The 16,798-nt window shown below is 38.5% G+C and overlaps 1 protein-coding gene across 4 annotated transcripts in view; it reads left to right on the top strand.

The window, feature by feature from the left end:
- Positions 1–386: 386 nt before the first annotated feature.
- ETV1 (ETS variant transcription factor 1) overlaps positions 387–16,798 on the top strand; it is a 68,264-nt gene continuing 51,852 nt past the window's right edge. The window contains exons 1-5 of one of the 4 annotated variants that reach the window (XM_054192404.1): positions 388–587; positions 1,132–1,265; positions 2,047–2,134; positions 3,898–3,945; positions 13,920–13,973. In XM_054192404.1, coding sequence (XP_054048379.1) covers positions 1,221–1,265; positions 2,047–2,134; positions 3,898–3,945; positions 13,920–13,973 — 235 coding nt within the window. In that variant the 5' untranslated portion in view covers positions 388–587; positions 1,132–1,220. Of the gene's footprint in view, positions 588–812; positions 976–1,131; positions 1,266–2,046; positions 2,135–3,897; positions 4,469–13,919; positions 13,974–16,798 lie in introns of those variants that run through there. The other 3 variants (XM_054192405.1, XM_054192406.1, XM_054192408.1) reach the window with 3 other exon arrangements.

Here is a 16,798-nt window from a genome sequence, read left to right on the forward strand (position 1 = left end):
GATTTATTTATTTATTTATTTATTTACGTATTTATTTATTTATTTTAAAAATTAAATTACGTGACGGGAAGGGGTTGCCTTGCCACCCGGGGGCGGGGGGGTGGGGGTGTACGGGACACGATGTGCCCGCAGCAGGATCCCGGGATCCGGTGTGGCGGCACCGCCAAGCATCCGAGTTGCGATTTCCGATACACCCCCACACCTCCCCCCCGCCCCAGCCCAACCCCCCCCCCCCCACCCCCGGCAGAGGATCGGAGGGGAGAGCGGAGACTCGCCCCCCGCCCTGGCGGCGGGGCCGTGGCCGGGGGGCGGCGGGCCCGGGGCCGGGTGCGGGGCGGGCGGGCGGCGATCCGGCGATCCGGCGGGGGGCGGTGGGAGCCAATGGGCGGCGGGGATCCGCCGGCGCGGCTCGGGGGCCCCTGGAGGAGGAGGAGAGGAAAAACCACGGGATTGAGCTCTGTCAGTGGCGCTCGCCGCTTCCAAGGGGGAAGTGCCGGGGAATAATTAATGTTTTTATTAAATTTGGAGGGAATTTTTTTTTTTTTGTTGTTGTTGTTGTGCAGCCGACCGCCGCGCGTGGCCTTCAGGTGGGTCCTTTCCCGCAACTTTGTCCGCCGCCCCGCGGGATTGCGCGGTGGTGGGCTGCAGCAGCGAGCCTGGGGGGGGGGACCCCGGGGGGGGACGGGGAAGAAGGCGGCTCGGTGTGTGTGTGGGTGTGCGTGGTGTGTGTGTGGGGGGTGTGTGTGTGTGTGTGCGTGGCTGTGGCCGCCGCCGTGAGGTGCGCGGCGAGCCCCGCCGTTCGCCATTACGAGTTGAGCACACGTTTGCGGAGGGTCGGGGCCGCTGCCACTTGCGCGGATCGCCCGGGGGGTACGGCGGGGAGCGTAAATAAAAGCCGGCCCCTCGCCCGGCTTTCTGCTGCCGCCTCCGAAGTGCTTTCGCTCCGTGTTTTCCTGGCAGAAGCGTGTAACCCAGGTGAAGGCAGAGAAGGGAGGGTTGTTTTTTATGAATGGGACTCTTTGAGGTTAATTAGCTATGCAAATTCAAGCAGTTCATTCATGTTTTTTCTCTTTTTTTTTTTTTTTTTTTTTTTTTTTTAAAATCTAAAAGCCATCTTGTATTCCCCTCTAGGCTGATTGGAGTCCAGATCCCGAGGAAATCTCCAGATCAAATGCCCAGTAAATAAAACACTGAGCTAAGACTTGCGGAAGAGCTGCAGAATGGATGGATTTTATGACCAGCAAGTGCCTTACATGGTCACCAATGTGAGTGATCGGTTCAAAGTTGGTGTTTATAAACTTGACTCCGACTTATTTCTGTGGGGGAGTTTTGCAGACAGAGTATCTGCTTTGTTGCCGCTGTAGGGGCGACTCTTCATCTGGGAGCCTTGCCTGCAAGATGAGCCTGTCTTCTTAGTTATTTCAATAAAGCATCGCGTTCTTTTAAAGACAGTTTTGGGATGATTAAAAAATCATGCACATGATTAGCGGATGAGAGAGTCAAGAGCAGCAGCAGCTGCATTCAAAGTTTCTGGCTCCATTTGCCTGCAATGCTCAGAAGAATGAAGTTGAGGCAAACGTTAACATATTTTTTTTTCCCTTTTTTTTTTCTTTCAGGACTTTGCAAACAATATTATAAGCAACGCAGGGAAACAAAGAAGTCTATTATAATCTCATATCTGGGTTCTCCTCTGTAGCTCATGCAGAGGGGATTTATGTGTTATTGTGTAGGTTTATGTACTTTAGATGCTAAAAATACATGGTTGGTATTGTGTTGCAGCTTGAACACATTATATATGTATCTGTACAAATAGATGTCTACATAGACAGATAGAAATGTGTTGCATTTAGTCACAGGAATCTTTTGGAGGATGTTAGGTAGGTGCTCAGCACTATCTTTTGCTAGAAATTGGAGGCTGCAAAACGATCATTTCCCTATTTGAAAATGAAGAATTCATGCCAGCTTTGAGTATTCTTGATTAAATGGAAAAAAAAATAAATCCAAAACCCTCAGATTTCTAAAGTAACTGATCTTTCCTGTTTATAGAATCCGCGTGGGAGAAACTGTAATGAGAGACCGACAAATGTCAGGAAAAGAAAATTCATTAACAGAGACCTGGCTCATGATTCAGAAGGTGAGGGCTTGTTCTTCCCCCCCAACTCCCCCCACCCACTTACTAATGCAGAGAAGCTTTTTGAGAGCTCTTTATTTATTTATTTTGGAGATAAATATATCTAGATCAATCTGAATAAACAAGACAAGAAAATTGCATTTACTACTGCAGAACAAACCGGCAAAGGCAATAAACTCATAAAGTTGATATTCTTTCCTTGACTTCCCCTGTTGCGTTTTAGGTGCTGCTGCAGGTGTGGCACACGGATGTCATGCACTGAGGCCATGCCTTTGCAGCATCTGACACAAGTCACGGCTTTTTCACCTTCAAGCTTCTTGAGATTGAGGGCTTTCCTCATTCCTCCCATCTCTTAACATCCTTTTCACTGGTGTGTCTTCACTGGGGGTTGCAGGAGCAAGAATGCCAGTGTGCAGACTGTTGGTTTTCACTCTAGCTTTACTGTAGAGCTAGTAGTCAGGCTCCTGGTGTCTGGTAGCCCATTTCTATTGCTGTGTGACACTGGTAGGGTTAAAAATCCTGGGAAATTCGGTTAAGGAACTCTAGAGTGGACAAAGTTTTGGAGGGCCAAGGATTTGTAACTTAGTCCCATCAGTAGCTACTCACGTGATTGCAGCTTCAGAACTGTAGTCTGGCGATAGCTGTTAACACTTCTTTAGGTTACAAGGTCAGTATAGATGCTACGCCTACACCCCTGTAAGTACATAAGGCATATAGGAAGGTATATAGGGGTTTACAACTTACCCCTATATAAATCTTACCAGGGTGAGGACACACTGATACACTTTTCAAAATCCCTAGTTGTTTGGAAAAGTTTATTCTAGGGTAGATTGAAAAGAAATCAATTTTCTGATTCTCAGTTAAATGATTTCCCAACATGAACATGAGGTATCGGTCCACAGGATAAATGAATAGCCTCTGTCATTTGAGTGTATGTAAATAGTTGTCTGTCAGCATTCATAAAAGAGGAAGTCTCTCTCAAAATACAGTAAATTAAAAATAAACCATTTGTCAGTTCAAATATCCGACTTAGTAAACAGAATTTTCATAACTGAGTTTCTGAGCTTTGCAAGTAAGCCGAATGCTGCTCTGGTTTACAACCATTATAAGATTTCAGTGAATTAGAAAGAAAGATAAGCTGCTGCAAAACTTAGTCCATGGAGAAAGTCGTTTCACTTTAAAGAAGTACAGTGAGTGCAGCATAGAGGAAATAGTGGTGATTCTCCTATCATACAAAGTAAAGCATAAGGGGAAGTACAAAAGATTTCCCATTTCTGTTAGCTATTGCAGCATCTCAGGTCTTTGCTTCGAATTTTTTATATGATAGTTACGACCCTACTAATAAAAATACTCAGTCGTTGTTCGGGCAGAACTCCTGCTGAAGTCGAAGAGAGCTTTATCTGGGGCAGATATTGCAGGAGGCCCAAATTGTGTAAGGAGAAATAGTTCACCTGTAAGAAAGATTATAATTTTTAACTTTTCTATGCATTGCTGAATGAGCCTTTTATACTACAGAGCTTGGTTAAGATTCTGGTTATTACTTCAAGAGTTGATAAAATAATACAGTAATTACCTCTTTTTTTATTAATAGGTGTAGAAAAAATCATTAACTGCAACCCGAAAATACCTACTTTGTCTGTTCGTTTGCCTGCCAAAATAGAATTCATGTACATTGTTCTTCAGGAAAAATATATTTTCAAATATATTTTAATCTTACGAAGAGATTAAAGGTGTGAGTCTTTTATCCCTGTCTTCATCTTTTTCAGAACTCTTTCAAGATCTGAGCCAATTACAGGAGACGTGGCTTGCAGAAGGTAAGGGAAAAAACTGCTTGTAAAAAGAGGAAAAACAACTCTGGAGGGGGAAGAAAAAAAAAAAGTCCTGAACTTGCTGTCTTAATGTTCAGCCCAATTAATTGAGCTCTAAAAGAGCCACCTCATGTGTCATGCATACATTAGAGCCTCTGATGAGTTTGTCTTTGGGGACTCTGGGGCTGCTCTACCCAGTGTCATCACAAATTACCAGGAGAAATTGCTTCCAGCTCACAATCACATCTGCTTTTGGCAAGAACTAATGCACCAAGACTTCAAGTTCTAAGCCTGTGTTCAGATTTTAATTGCAATTGATCAGGTTTATATTATTGTACCTCGAGAGACTACATACAGCCAGAACTGGGCTTGCTGTTTCCTTTAGAGCAGCACATATAATTATTTGGTGTTCTGGTGGAGTACTTTTCTGATGGCAGAAATTAGTTTCTCTGGGTTCATCGGGACGGGATGCTTCAAGATTTAAGTGCAAGTGTCTTCTTTCCACCTTGTTCACAACACAGAACATTAGGTGTGTATGGAATACTTAAAAAGTACTATTTCTTTTTTTTTTTTTTTTTCTGAAACCTTTAAATATTTTGCATGTTATTTTTGTCTGCGTATTGTAGTTGTGAGATTGTGTACTGGGTGATTAGAAAACTGGCATCGGTCTGTTTTACACCTGCTTGTGCTTTTAAGTATTTCAAATAATCTTGCAGAGCACATTCTACTGAAGAGAAAACGTTTAAGAACAATAATGTAGAAATCTGAATTTAGAGTAGCTGTTGAGAGATTCATTTAACAATAATAAAAAATGAGCTGCTGCATTAAGAGAACTTTAACAAAATGCAAGATAGCTTTCTGCTTGTTGAAGTGTATTTGTTCTCTTCAGCAATATTTTCAGATTTTTTTTTCTTTGCTATTTATTATTTCAAGAATAAAGATTTTTATGCATTGTCTGTTCTTAATATTTCTGGTTGAAATATTGAAGTAAACTTCTGCATCTGAAATAAACATGATTTTGATGGAAGTTAACATAATCTCTCCAAATTTATCCTGATTTAAATGAATGTGAGTATTCACATATGTTTAATTTTTATCGTGTACTGGACTATGCACAGTTGTTTATAGAATAGATGTTACGCTTTTTTTGGGAAAGGATAAGTGTTGGGGTGGACTGCTTGCTGCTGGTTTTCATAGAGAGAGGGAAATATTGCTGATGACTACCTGCCTACATACTGATTTTGTTTTAACAGCTTTATATATAGTTAGTCAAGTTCTTAACCTGTAGGTAGGTTGTGGGGTGTTGTTTATTTTGCTGACATTTTTATTCTCCTAGCATTATTTTTAGCATGTGATTATTCTGTATATAATCAAAAAAGTCCTCTTTAATGCATCAAAGGATGTATTTTTATGAATTAATATGGTTCTTTCCTAATAATTGAAAACAGGATGTCCTGTACTAAGATAATTTTTTTGTAGTATAATGATCAGATACAACTGTAACTGTCTCCCTGTGGTAATTTGCCTTAGGATCTCTTTATTTTGTATCGTCTCATTCATTCCAACAAGCTAGAAGTATGTTAAAATACCACTCAAAAGATACTGTTTTTTGATGGAGAGGAGAACTTTTAGTTTGATTTTTCACAGGCATAGTTGTTTTTGTTTCTGAAAATGATTAAATTCCTTTCGTCGTAAGTCAGAAAAATAGAGGCAGATTCATAATGCATGTGCAGATAATAATGTAAGTTTGAAAAATAATATGGAATGTAAAACTGATTTAATCATTTCTGTAGGTGCATAAATTACTGTAATGGCAATTTTTATTCTGGAGGCACTGCTTATTTTAGACTGGAATGAGTTGTTTGAAAGCCTTTTTTTCTCTTTAGCCGAGTCTGTTTCACTTAATAAATTTAGATAGGTTTTGAGAGGGAAAAGGTGTCTAGTCCTGTGTCAGCTAGGTTGAGGAACCTTTGTAAAAGCAGATAGCATCGTCTGGTAAGTATTTAAAAATGAAAAAAAAAAAAAAGTTGCCTTTTCACATAGTAGAGGAAAATAAAGCTAAAGAATGTTATAATCATATTTTTCCATGGCACATTACAAATAAATATTACAGATTTTTCAGTGTTCTAGAAATATTTTAAGAAAACTGCGTGTTTCAGGCCATGCCATGGTTTTAGCTGTTCCATAAAACACAAACTTTGCACAGCTTTACTAAAGGCTAAACTAAAACTGAAATAAAAAGTCAAGATGAGAAACTCAAATATTGAGCTATAAACTTGATCCCAAATTTTTATTAAAAAAAAACCCACTCAAAACAACTTTTGGTAGTCTGTATAATATACTAGTGTTTGAGGATATTGTAGCTCTGCTCAAATGTCTACAAGATTGAGCTTAGCCAGGAAACAGATTTTGAAATCAGACTTGTTTACCCATTGCTAGATGTGTCCATTTATGTTCTTCTGGACCTTCATAGGCTAGAAGTCTGCCAATTTGGCAGCATCAGTAATGTTTACATATTTCTTTTCATAATGCTCTGGAGCCAGGGAAATGACCATGAAATTTTAAAACATCTTGACCCTTTTTAAGAAAAGCAGTGGCAGCTGACCAGGTTTCTCCCACGAGTTCAGATCCCCACTGGGGAGTAACCAGGTCAAAAATCTACTTATTAGTTAGGAGAAGAAAGTGAGTTGCATTTTGAGACACTCAAAACATGCTTGTGGATTTTTTTGGGGTTTGTTTTTCCTGCAGCTACATCACGTATTTTAGCCTGGAGATTTTTACAGTTAGTGTCACCTGTGACAAGTTGGTGGTAAACAAGTAAACACAAAAGAAATGTATTCTTTTCTGATAGGAAATGGTGGGGGGTTCGCATGTAGGAAAGAATTAATCCAAAATGTAACCAGTTCAGTAACCTTTTTAATATTTTATTACTCCATAATTAACAAGCTGAATACTGCTTACAGAAAACTTACAAATGTATTCCACTAGCTGCATGCTAGATTTTTATGGAAATAAGTTTTGGTTCTTACTCTGTAGTGTTAAATGTGTAGGAAAGAATCTAAATTCTTTTGATGTAAAACTTACTCTGAATAAGGTTCCCTCATGTCAATTGTTATGCAGGACAGAAGATAGATTGTAACTGTTTCCTGATGCCAGAAATTGAAAGTGGGAAGCCTTTAATACTTGTTTCAACCTTCAAACATGAAAGGAAATAGTTAAAATTGCCTATTGCAAACCAAGGCAAATATTATTCAGATATTATCTTTTGTTTTATATTTAAATAACTTGATGGCAACATTTTGTCATGATAATATTATAAAATGACTTTATTGATTCTGTACATCTGGAATCAGATTGGTTTTGGCAGACAGCAATTGTTCAGTGACTTGAAAAAAATGGGTCAAATATTAATCTAATGTTATCTCATCATGGTAGCTGTTACTTCTTACTCTGGAATAAAAAGAAGAGAGAGCAAATTCTTAGTGAGTGAAAGTCTTCTTTCCACTGTGAAAGCATTTGGTTTTGAGGGAACAGTAGATTAACAAAACCCCAGATTTTTCTTTAAAATTACTCTTTCGGGTACTAGTTTCTCCTAGAGCTTGTTAAAGATACGTAAAAGACATTCAAAGCAAAGATAAATAATGATTTTATACACTAGATCTGCTTCTTAGAGCAACAGATAATATGCTTCTCAGATGGTAATAAACTGAAAAATAAAATACAATGTGCTTTGGGTCACTTGAAAAAATACAAAAAGATTAAGTGAACAGTAAGTGGTTTGAAATAATAGCTAAAGGTAACGGGTTGATGCCTCTACTGCAGCTTAGCGAAACTGAGTGGATGGGTACTACAAGCTACCAGTATTTAAAAGCCAGTTCTTGGTATCTGAAAGTAAGTTGTTTCTCTCAAATAATACCCAAATTTGGAATGAACTTTAGGAAATAAGTTTCTGCCCTCTGTTCTGCTATCATGAAGGATGCACCAGCATCGCGATGATGTCTAAGCTACTGTTGACTTCTAGTTTATTTCTTAAATGAGGAGGTATGAAAACGAGTAGTTCCTAGTTTTCAAAGGATTGTTTTTAATGAAAGTAGTAGATCTTCAAATATTAGTCTAGTAAAAGTGACTTCATGTAAATCAGTGAAGATGTGTAGCAGCTTACTCTGGCTGAATACTTTCTTCTGCTAAAAACTTGTAAAATTTACCCAGTGTAAGGCAAATGCTATGTAGCCGTATTCAAGAACTATCCGCATTTTTATAGGAGCAAAAATAGGCAAGAAATAATAATTTAATACATCCATGGATGAAATCTGTCCGAGAGGGACAGACACTCTCAAAAGCAGTGAAAGGATTTTCATTTTGGAATTTGTAATCCAGAGAATAGCAGCCTTTTTTTTAATTTTTTTTTTATTTTATTCTAGTGATCTGACAGATTTGGCTTTCAAATACTCATAACTCTTGATCTTAAATATCTGTGCATAAAAAAGAGACAAGGTAGATTAGAAAAAATGGGGGGAGGAAAGGGGTGCTCTTTTAAAAAGAAAGCTAAAAGAAATAAAACCACCAGAAATCTACAAGTCTGAAAGTCTGTGTAGTAATAAACTTTTTAAAGTTTTTCTTGTTTGCTGGAGAAGTAGGTGCCTTTTACTCAAAATAATAATTTTCAAAGGTGTAGTGGGGTTTGTGAACTATGAAGGGTGTAGTGAAATGTTAAATGTGAGTGTTCCTTTTAAGCTAACTCTTTTCTCATTTTTAGCATAGCAGCAAATGAAGAGCAGATTCTACAAACCCATCTTCATATTCCTAGGGATTATTCACATAAGGAAGAATTTTGAGATCTGGAGCTAGTTTTGAACTCCATTTAAGTTTATTAGTCAGAGCATCTCACTTTATGTAAAAAGGGTTTGGGGTTGTTTTGACAGCAAATCCAGTGCTTATGGGAAATAATATTTTTTACCATCTTGAAATTTGTCACTGTTTTGCCTTCTGAATGCTCCTTTGTTAGAAACAGTTGTTCCTGTGGAAAAAAAAAAAAGCAACAAACCAAACAAAAACCAACCAACAACCAAAATGCCCCCCCCCCGATCTTTCAGGAATACTTAAAATTTATACAATCTTTCAGATATTCAGAAGTGACAATAAATCAAAGAAAACTCAATAGACTTATTACTGTTGAGGCCTGAAGTCTTATTTTAGCTGAAGCCAAAATGCTGCTGCTCATATATAATTCCCTGTCAATTCCAATTTCTTTTGCCACTTTGAATAAATCATTGATACTTTAAAAGGAATTGCTCTTAGCTCTAAAAGTGAAGCTTGAGGTCAGAGAACGCGGCACCGCAGGAAGTGTTCCGCTACCCAAAATAAAGTTTGAAGTGAAGCGAGGAGGTTTGCAGCTTCTTGTTTTTCTGGAAAGTTTCTTTTTTTTTTTTTTTTTTTTTATTTTTTTTTTAACAGGAGCACCTTTCCCTGGAGCGCAGCTGAGCTTTTGGAAGCAGTTTGTAACTGGGAGAAGGAAGAGTTAAAGTTAAGCCCTTTATAGCTCGCTTAACTTTTCATTTATTAAATACGTTCCTCAGCAGGTCTGCGCTGCATCTTGAGACAAAGCAGTGAAATCAGTGTGTTTATGCCTAAAGTTCAAGTTTACTTTGCTGTAGCTTTCTGGAAGGGTGTGACATGAAAAGCTTGTGGTTGGGGCCACATGGTTCATGCTGGACTGTGTTTTTGTGAATGGAGGCAGAACTCCAGTTCTGACTGCTTGTCTTGAGGAATTGCTTCGGAGATCAGCTGTCTCATTCACTGGCAGAAAGAATGACTCATACATCTTCTGCCTTGTTTGGCTCCAGGTCATTGTTACAGTGGATAGAGCTGGTTTTAATTAAATATTAACTCCTTTTGTCCTGGATGCTTGTTAATGGGGACTTTTTATTTTTGTTTACTGGCAATGAAAGCAAGCTAACAGGCCCTAGTTTTAAACCTTCCCCACCCCCCCCCCCCCCCAAATTGCTTTCCCTTTGCAAAATGAACTGTCAGTTCAGCTTTTCAAAGGCTTTTTAAAGCTGTAAAAACTCCAAACAAGTATTAAGTATTTTTGTGCTGTGAATGTTTGCTTTTGGCAAACTGATTTTTAACTCGGTAGGTAGTAAAACTGTAAAATCTAAACTGATAACATTCTCAAGATCATCATTAACATTTCTGTACACTTCCCAAATCCTCTTGAGACATTGTAGCTATAATCAGAAGAAAAAGAAAACTTTTGGTAATAATCTAGACCGAGCTGGATAGCTTATGCTGCAGATGTTGTCTGCTTCAGGAGTCTGAGACTTGATGGCTCTGAATGTGGAATGAACTAATGTGGCTGCTTCTGCTATTAGCAGTAAAAGCCACGTGCTTAATATCCTTCAAAACCTTTTATTAGTCTTTTGGAATACACTTGCCTTCTCAAACCCCCATAATTAAGTAGCTCAGGGAAATACTCTCATTCAGTTAGATGATCATTTCAGATATCTTTTTCAATTTTCCTCTGAATGGCAAAGTAAAAAAAAAAAAAAAAAGTTTTGGTGATTTATGCATTGTGTCTTGTGTTGAGTATGTTAACAGAAGACCAATGAAGATTTTATGGCAGCCTAGCTGAATTGCAGTATTTGTGAATAAAAGAAAAGGGGAAATGAATGGCGTATGTGTATAAATGTGCAGACAGTTGCAGCACCGCAAGTCACATTTTCCTTTGGACATTCAGGTTGAAGTGTCTTTACCTGTCTGTTTAATTTGCTACAAAGTCTGCCTGTAATTATCCAAACTCAAGGTACAAAAGCCCTCTTCTTCCCTTTGAGTAATGGGATGATGTATCCCAACAATTTGCCCCCTCACAGCAAGATGCTGGTGGAAGAAGTCCGTGTATTGGGCTGCTGATGGTTGCTTGCATTTCTGCAGTATGATCATGTGTGAGTTTCAGTTCTGCTAATTTAAAAATAATACCAGATTAAACAAAGGAGTACTTTAAATTCTCATTTTCAACAGTTAGCGGGTCCTTTTAATTTCCTTGTATAGGCTTGTGGGCTCCTTTCTAACGTACTGATGCTACTAAAATTAGATTCCAGTAGGAAATGTATGTTCCTGGGTTGAAGATTTTGGATGTTGTTATTTGTTTTGTTTCTGTTTGGCAGAGTTCTAAACACTTCTTAACTTGCTGTACTCCCTTTTCCTACAGAGGCTTTTAAGGCTATGTCAACATTGTATTTAAAATACATTTTGACAGTGTGGTGTCTACCTATTTCTAGAGTACTGTTAAAGTGATGCGCCTTGATCTCTATTAAATATGCCTTCATAAATTTTGGGGATCCATGAATGAAGTGAAGTGTATTTTTCTTGCTTACTCCAGACCAAATCAGGGGTAATGACGGTTATCTCTAAAGTAATATACTGATTTCCCATGACAGTTCAACCAGATGTATTTTACTTTTTCTTACTCTTTGTCTGGAAAAAATAAAAGACCTCATTTACCGATACGTACATATATCTCTACAACAGATTTATCCTGGAGTAAGACATGTTAAACTGATAAAAGCAGAATAAAGCATCGGTAAAGCAGTCCGGTGCACGGAGTATGCTCTGGGAAGTTATATAAGATTGCTGTCCCAGTTCTGCAATCGTTAAATGTAGCCTCCCGATTTCAACAGGAGGGTTTTTGTTTTCTTTTAGTCTTTTTCGGATGTCGTGGATTCACAAATTAACACATACATGTATAAATATATATATACGTAAAATACACGTTTGCTTATAAAAAATTAAAGTCATACTAGTCTCCTTGTTGCATTTGAAAATGATAGCTGACTTAAGAAAAATGTGTGGGATGTGTCTTCTGTAAGCAAGAAATTACTTGATACAATTACTTTAGCCCTGAATGTACTCACAAGCCATTCAAAAACAATTGGAAATGTAAGAAATCCTCAGGGATTGATTTTGAAGTAGGATACCTTCATTTTGTAATTGGATTTTTCTGTGACAGTCAAATATTTGGCATTTTTGTAAGGAAAATGCCTAACATTCACATGCAGTGAATTGCATGAAATGTCAGAAATTGCAGAGTGTTAGTATTTGGGCTCATATTGTCCCTGAGTTCATTTCTGGTAAAAGTCCTGTGGTTTCTCTGGAGGAGAGAGAAGCGTAATACATCAAAAATACTGTGAATATTTGGTTTGGTAAAATACATGTTTTATACAGCTTCAAACTTTGAGGAGCTAACATGTCCTCAGAGGTACTGGTTTCTTCTAAAAGAATAGGTTATTAAAAAAAACCCGAACAACAAAGCAACAATAGCTATGCTTTTTCTCAGAGTAATGCTGATTACACTTCATGTATTTATCTTACTCACACTTCTTTTCAAATCTGTGTTTGCAGATTTCCCAAGGTCATTTGTTCTTAAGGGGTGTTTGCTGCAATTAAGACAGTAGGACTTTAAACATTTATTTTAAACCTAAGAGCAAATAATTTTTTGATATAATGAGCCTGATTCTGAACTTGGGGAAAAAAACTCTTAGTTAAGTCATTAGAAATAGTTCCTGAGTGAGGAGTGGAGATCTGGTCCATGAAGAGTCCTGTAGTGCACATTCCCAGTAATTGTGAGTAATTATAATTAAATCTGTGTTTTTAATTCAGACAAATTCTGTTAAAACTAGTAGCAATTGCACGTATAGGAAGGGGAGCGTATGCTTCCTAAACTTAGAAAGCGTGCTGAATGGCATTAAAGTTAATGTTTTATTATTTAACGTATTTAATGGTGTGATAGTCGCTGTTTCGATAAATGATTATATAACCAGTATTTACCTCTCAAGTCTTGTTGGGTAACCAGATCACGGCAGATGTTAACTTTTAATTAAGATCATATGAATTATTTGCTTGTGTTTAGACAAGAAATGTGTAAATGGAAATATTTTCCCAACCGGTAATTCTATGCAGCTTTGCCGTCAGGATTCTAGTTAGTGTATGTTGAGGAGCGGGTGCCGAAGTTCAGGGATGGATCTGAAGCTGGATCTCTCTCGGGAGGTACCCAGAACCGGTCGTTCTCTGAGGATGCCGCTTCTCAGCATCACGTACTGCATTTGAATGTATTCACCTATAGTAGACGTTCAGTGGTATTTCTAGCTTAAATGGTTTAAATCAGTTTGCAACACAGTATGAGAGATGGCTAGTGTCTTAGATATACAATGAAAAGGAACCGTGGTACCACAGACACAAAATTATGTATCAGCAGACCGTGAAACGATTGTATTTTATAGCTCAGGTTTGTGATGCAAGTTTCCTAAAAGCGAAGATGATCTTACACAAGGTGAATGGATGTTAATAATGATGCTTGCTTTAAGTAAATCTTTTCTTTCGATGTCTGAAATGTTGTCATCGAACCAGGAATTCGTGGTCTGGTTAAAACGGTCATTTTTGAGTATTTAAAACAATAACAAAAAAAAACAAACCAACCCTACTGTGTTGGCTGACTGCCATGAAAAACTGGAATCACTTTTAAGCAAGCTGAAGGTGTGGTATTTTGGGGTTAAAGATGCATAAGCGTTAAAACGCTGGGATTTGGGTTTATGCAGACTTTCCGTGCAGGTGTATTGAAAACACGCGCTGCTGGCTTTGACCAGTGGCAGGGTAGGTGCAGACCCTGGTGCAGGGAGCGAGACAGAGCCAGCGCCAGTGCCAGCCTTCGTGTCCTCCCATCCCCATCGCTCCGTGCCGGGGCTGCTCTGGGCTCGCGCTGCACCGCACAGCTTTGCCCCAGGGTTTAGCTGATATTAAAATGCTGCGCTTGCCTGACTTTCATACCCAACAATGAGAAAAAAAAAAATAATCCTAGTTTTAATCTTGGCTGTGCTTCAACTTAAGCACAAGAGTCTTTATTTATGCTTTAATGGCTTCTTTTAATTCTTTCCTTGTTTTTGTTTTTCGTTTGTCTGTTTTTTTTGTTTTTGTTTTCCTTTCTTCAGCTCAGGTACCTGACAATGACGAGCAGTTTGTGCCAGACTATCAGGCTGAAAGTTGTAAGTATAGTATGAATCATCCCTTTCTTAAAAATACGTATTTGTATATTGATATTTGGCTCTTCATATTTGTTATTTATTGTGTCATCTGCGATCATGTGATAGCTCCTTTCGCCGTTCGGTGACATCAGCGCGATGAATAGATAAAGCAAGTGGCGTTTTGGCGTGCAGCCAAAAGAAGTTGTTGGGGCTGAAGGTACAACCTTTAGCAGGGGGCCCTCTCCTGTAATGCCCACCGCCAACCCCCCCAGCCCCAAGGGAAGCAAGGGAAAAACTCAGGTTGTGGAGGTGGAGGGAGTTTTCTCTGTCCGTGGAGTGGGGAGAGGAGCATGTTGAGCCGGTGCGGATCAGATAGTGTGGGACGTAGGAGGCGGCTCTGCTGAGCAGAAATTGGGCTGCTCGGTGCGTTTTGTGTGCAAATAAATAAACAAAATTCCCCACATAATCAATCAAATACAGCCACTTGCTGAAGCTTTTTTAAGTTGTCTTAGCATGTGGCATTTTGTTGCTCAAACAAAATTTCCCTTTGAATTAAAGGGAGGAAGCGGGAGTTATGTTAAGCTGGATGCTTTGCATTGCTTGCTACTTTACTTAACATGTGCCCAAACTTTTTTTTTTTTTAGCCTGTATGCCTCAAATCATGCCTTTACCTGCTAAAGTGCTACTGTTCTGTTATATGCTGGCTTCCCTTCGCTGTACCTGCTGCTCTGTTGTTTTGGGTGGTTGCAAGGGCATAGTAAAGAAATGGCGTGAGAAATGTTATCTGACTCAAGTCACAGGCTTCTTGGAACATCTTTCTTCTTCATGGCAAGACTTCTCCCCATCATCAGAAGTCTCTTCTGAACAGTGCCTGCTGATTGCAGCAGAGCGCATGGTAGCTTTTCCGTTTTGCTAAATAACTTAAATAATTTATCCTATCAGAGTGAATTACTGCAGTTCACTAAACCAGATAGCTGTTAAATACAGCATTTGTGTACTGAAGTGCTAGGATTAAAATTAGAAAGATTAGAAAGAATTGCATTAAAATAGTTTTTAACGCAAAAACCAAATTCAGACTTGTTGAGTTTTCTTATAAATCTTTTAGAGGATTTTTTTTTCAGTTATTTAGAAACTGTTTTAAGAAGAATTTATTAAGAGTATTCATAACAGCATTTTCTGGGGAAAAAAGAAAAAAAAAAAAAAAAAGAAAAAGGTTTTCTCATTCCCTGGACTCTGATATGATAGTGTACCTGTACAGCAACGATTTATTTTTATTTTACTCTGGAAGTTCCTGTACATATACCAACTAACAATCATGGCCACTTTTAAACTTTTAAAGTTGCCCTTTGCAACAGGTTTGGTTTTTTTGGTTGTTTTTTTTTTTTTTCCCCACCTCTGGCTTCAAAGTCTCTTTTTCTTTCATTAAATTATAATACGAAAACCAAAACTATTCTCTAAGTTGAAAATCAGATACGTTATCCTACATACGGCGCTGTGTCCAAATATAGTCATGTATGCATACGTCCTTTGTGTAAGAGTACAAAGTTCAGTTAGGGCTTCTATTAACCCCCAATTATCGTTACACAACAAGTCAGTGATTCTTGGAAAATAATTTGTGAACTGTGAATGAAAAGCTCCATTGAAGTTGGTCACTGCTTTTGGTGATAAAGAAATTCTCCTAATATGGCTGTTTCATTAATGCTGTTGTATTTCAAAGTTCCTTAGCCACAGCTTACACAGTATTATCAAAGGAACATTTATTTCTTCATTTCAGTTGGTTTCTTTATCTTAAGTAAAGGTCAGGAGAGCTTCCTGGAGAGTTACTCTGGCAAAGGTTATGGAGTTTCAGACATACACTTGGATATAATGTATGTAGCTGTGGGCTCTGTGAAACAGGAGCGGAGATCAACATAACCAAAGCCGTGGGGAAATTACTGCTGCAGAAGTAGCACAATTGTGACTGTTTTCTCTAGGATCCAAACCTGCCTTCAAACTCTATTATAATGACTTACTATATATAATCTATAAGTCTGTACAGTACTTCCCCTTTTACTGGCAGTAGCCTGGCAGGAGCACTTGATGCTTTTTTTTTTTTTTTAAATTTTAATTCTTCTTCTTTTTTTCTTTTTTAACATGGGAGAAGATGGGCAAACTTTCATAGGTTCAATGTTTAATACACTTAATTGAGCCAAAAATGGTGAAGGACAGAAGTGTAAACCAGTGAAGGGAAGGGGGGGTCACAGCCACTTTAGTTCAGAGGCAACCAAACTGTGGTTTGCTGCACAAATTTAATTTATAAAGCTATATATAGGTAGGGGCGTGTGTGTGTGATGTGCAGAGTATGTAGAGAAACCTGAAGTGCTCCACTGAAACAGTTACAGTCTGCAGTCTGTAAAAAGGTGCAAAAATGAGTGGCGTTTTATTTCTAGCTTCATGGCTTGAGAAATGGCCTTTAAACCAGAGGTGGATTTGTGGCCTTAAATTGAAACTTGTAACATTGAAAGGAGCTGTGAGGAGCTTCGGTAACAGTAGCAGGGCTGGAAAGCTGTGGTTAAAACTTTCTCGCCCAGAAGTCACCGAGTTAGTCAACTCTTGAAGCAAGGATGTGGAAGGTAGGGGGGGAACTGATACTGCCAAGACCATGTGCTGTTTCCTAGCGCTGTGCAGGATTAAATGCCCCTTAAAGTGCCCTGGGTTTCGCGTTTCTTTTCTGTAATAATGATTTTAACTAGTAAAACTGCACTGGTATTAGTAACTAAGGGAAACATTTAGTTTAGATTAGATATACAGTCCACTTTATCCACTTAGGGATTTAACTTCAAAGCTAGCTTGGGACCGTGAATATT

The sequence above is a fragment of the Rissa tridactyla genome, chromosome 2, assembly GCF_028500815.1.
Source record: "Rissa tridactyla isolate bRisTri1 chromosome 2, bRisTri1.patW.cur.20221130, whole genome shotgun sequence".
In the NCBI taxonomy this organism is placed as follows: Eukaryota; Metazoa; Chordata; class Aves; order Charadriiformes; family Laridae; genus Rissa; species Rissa tridactyla.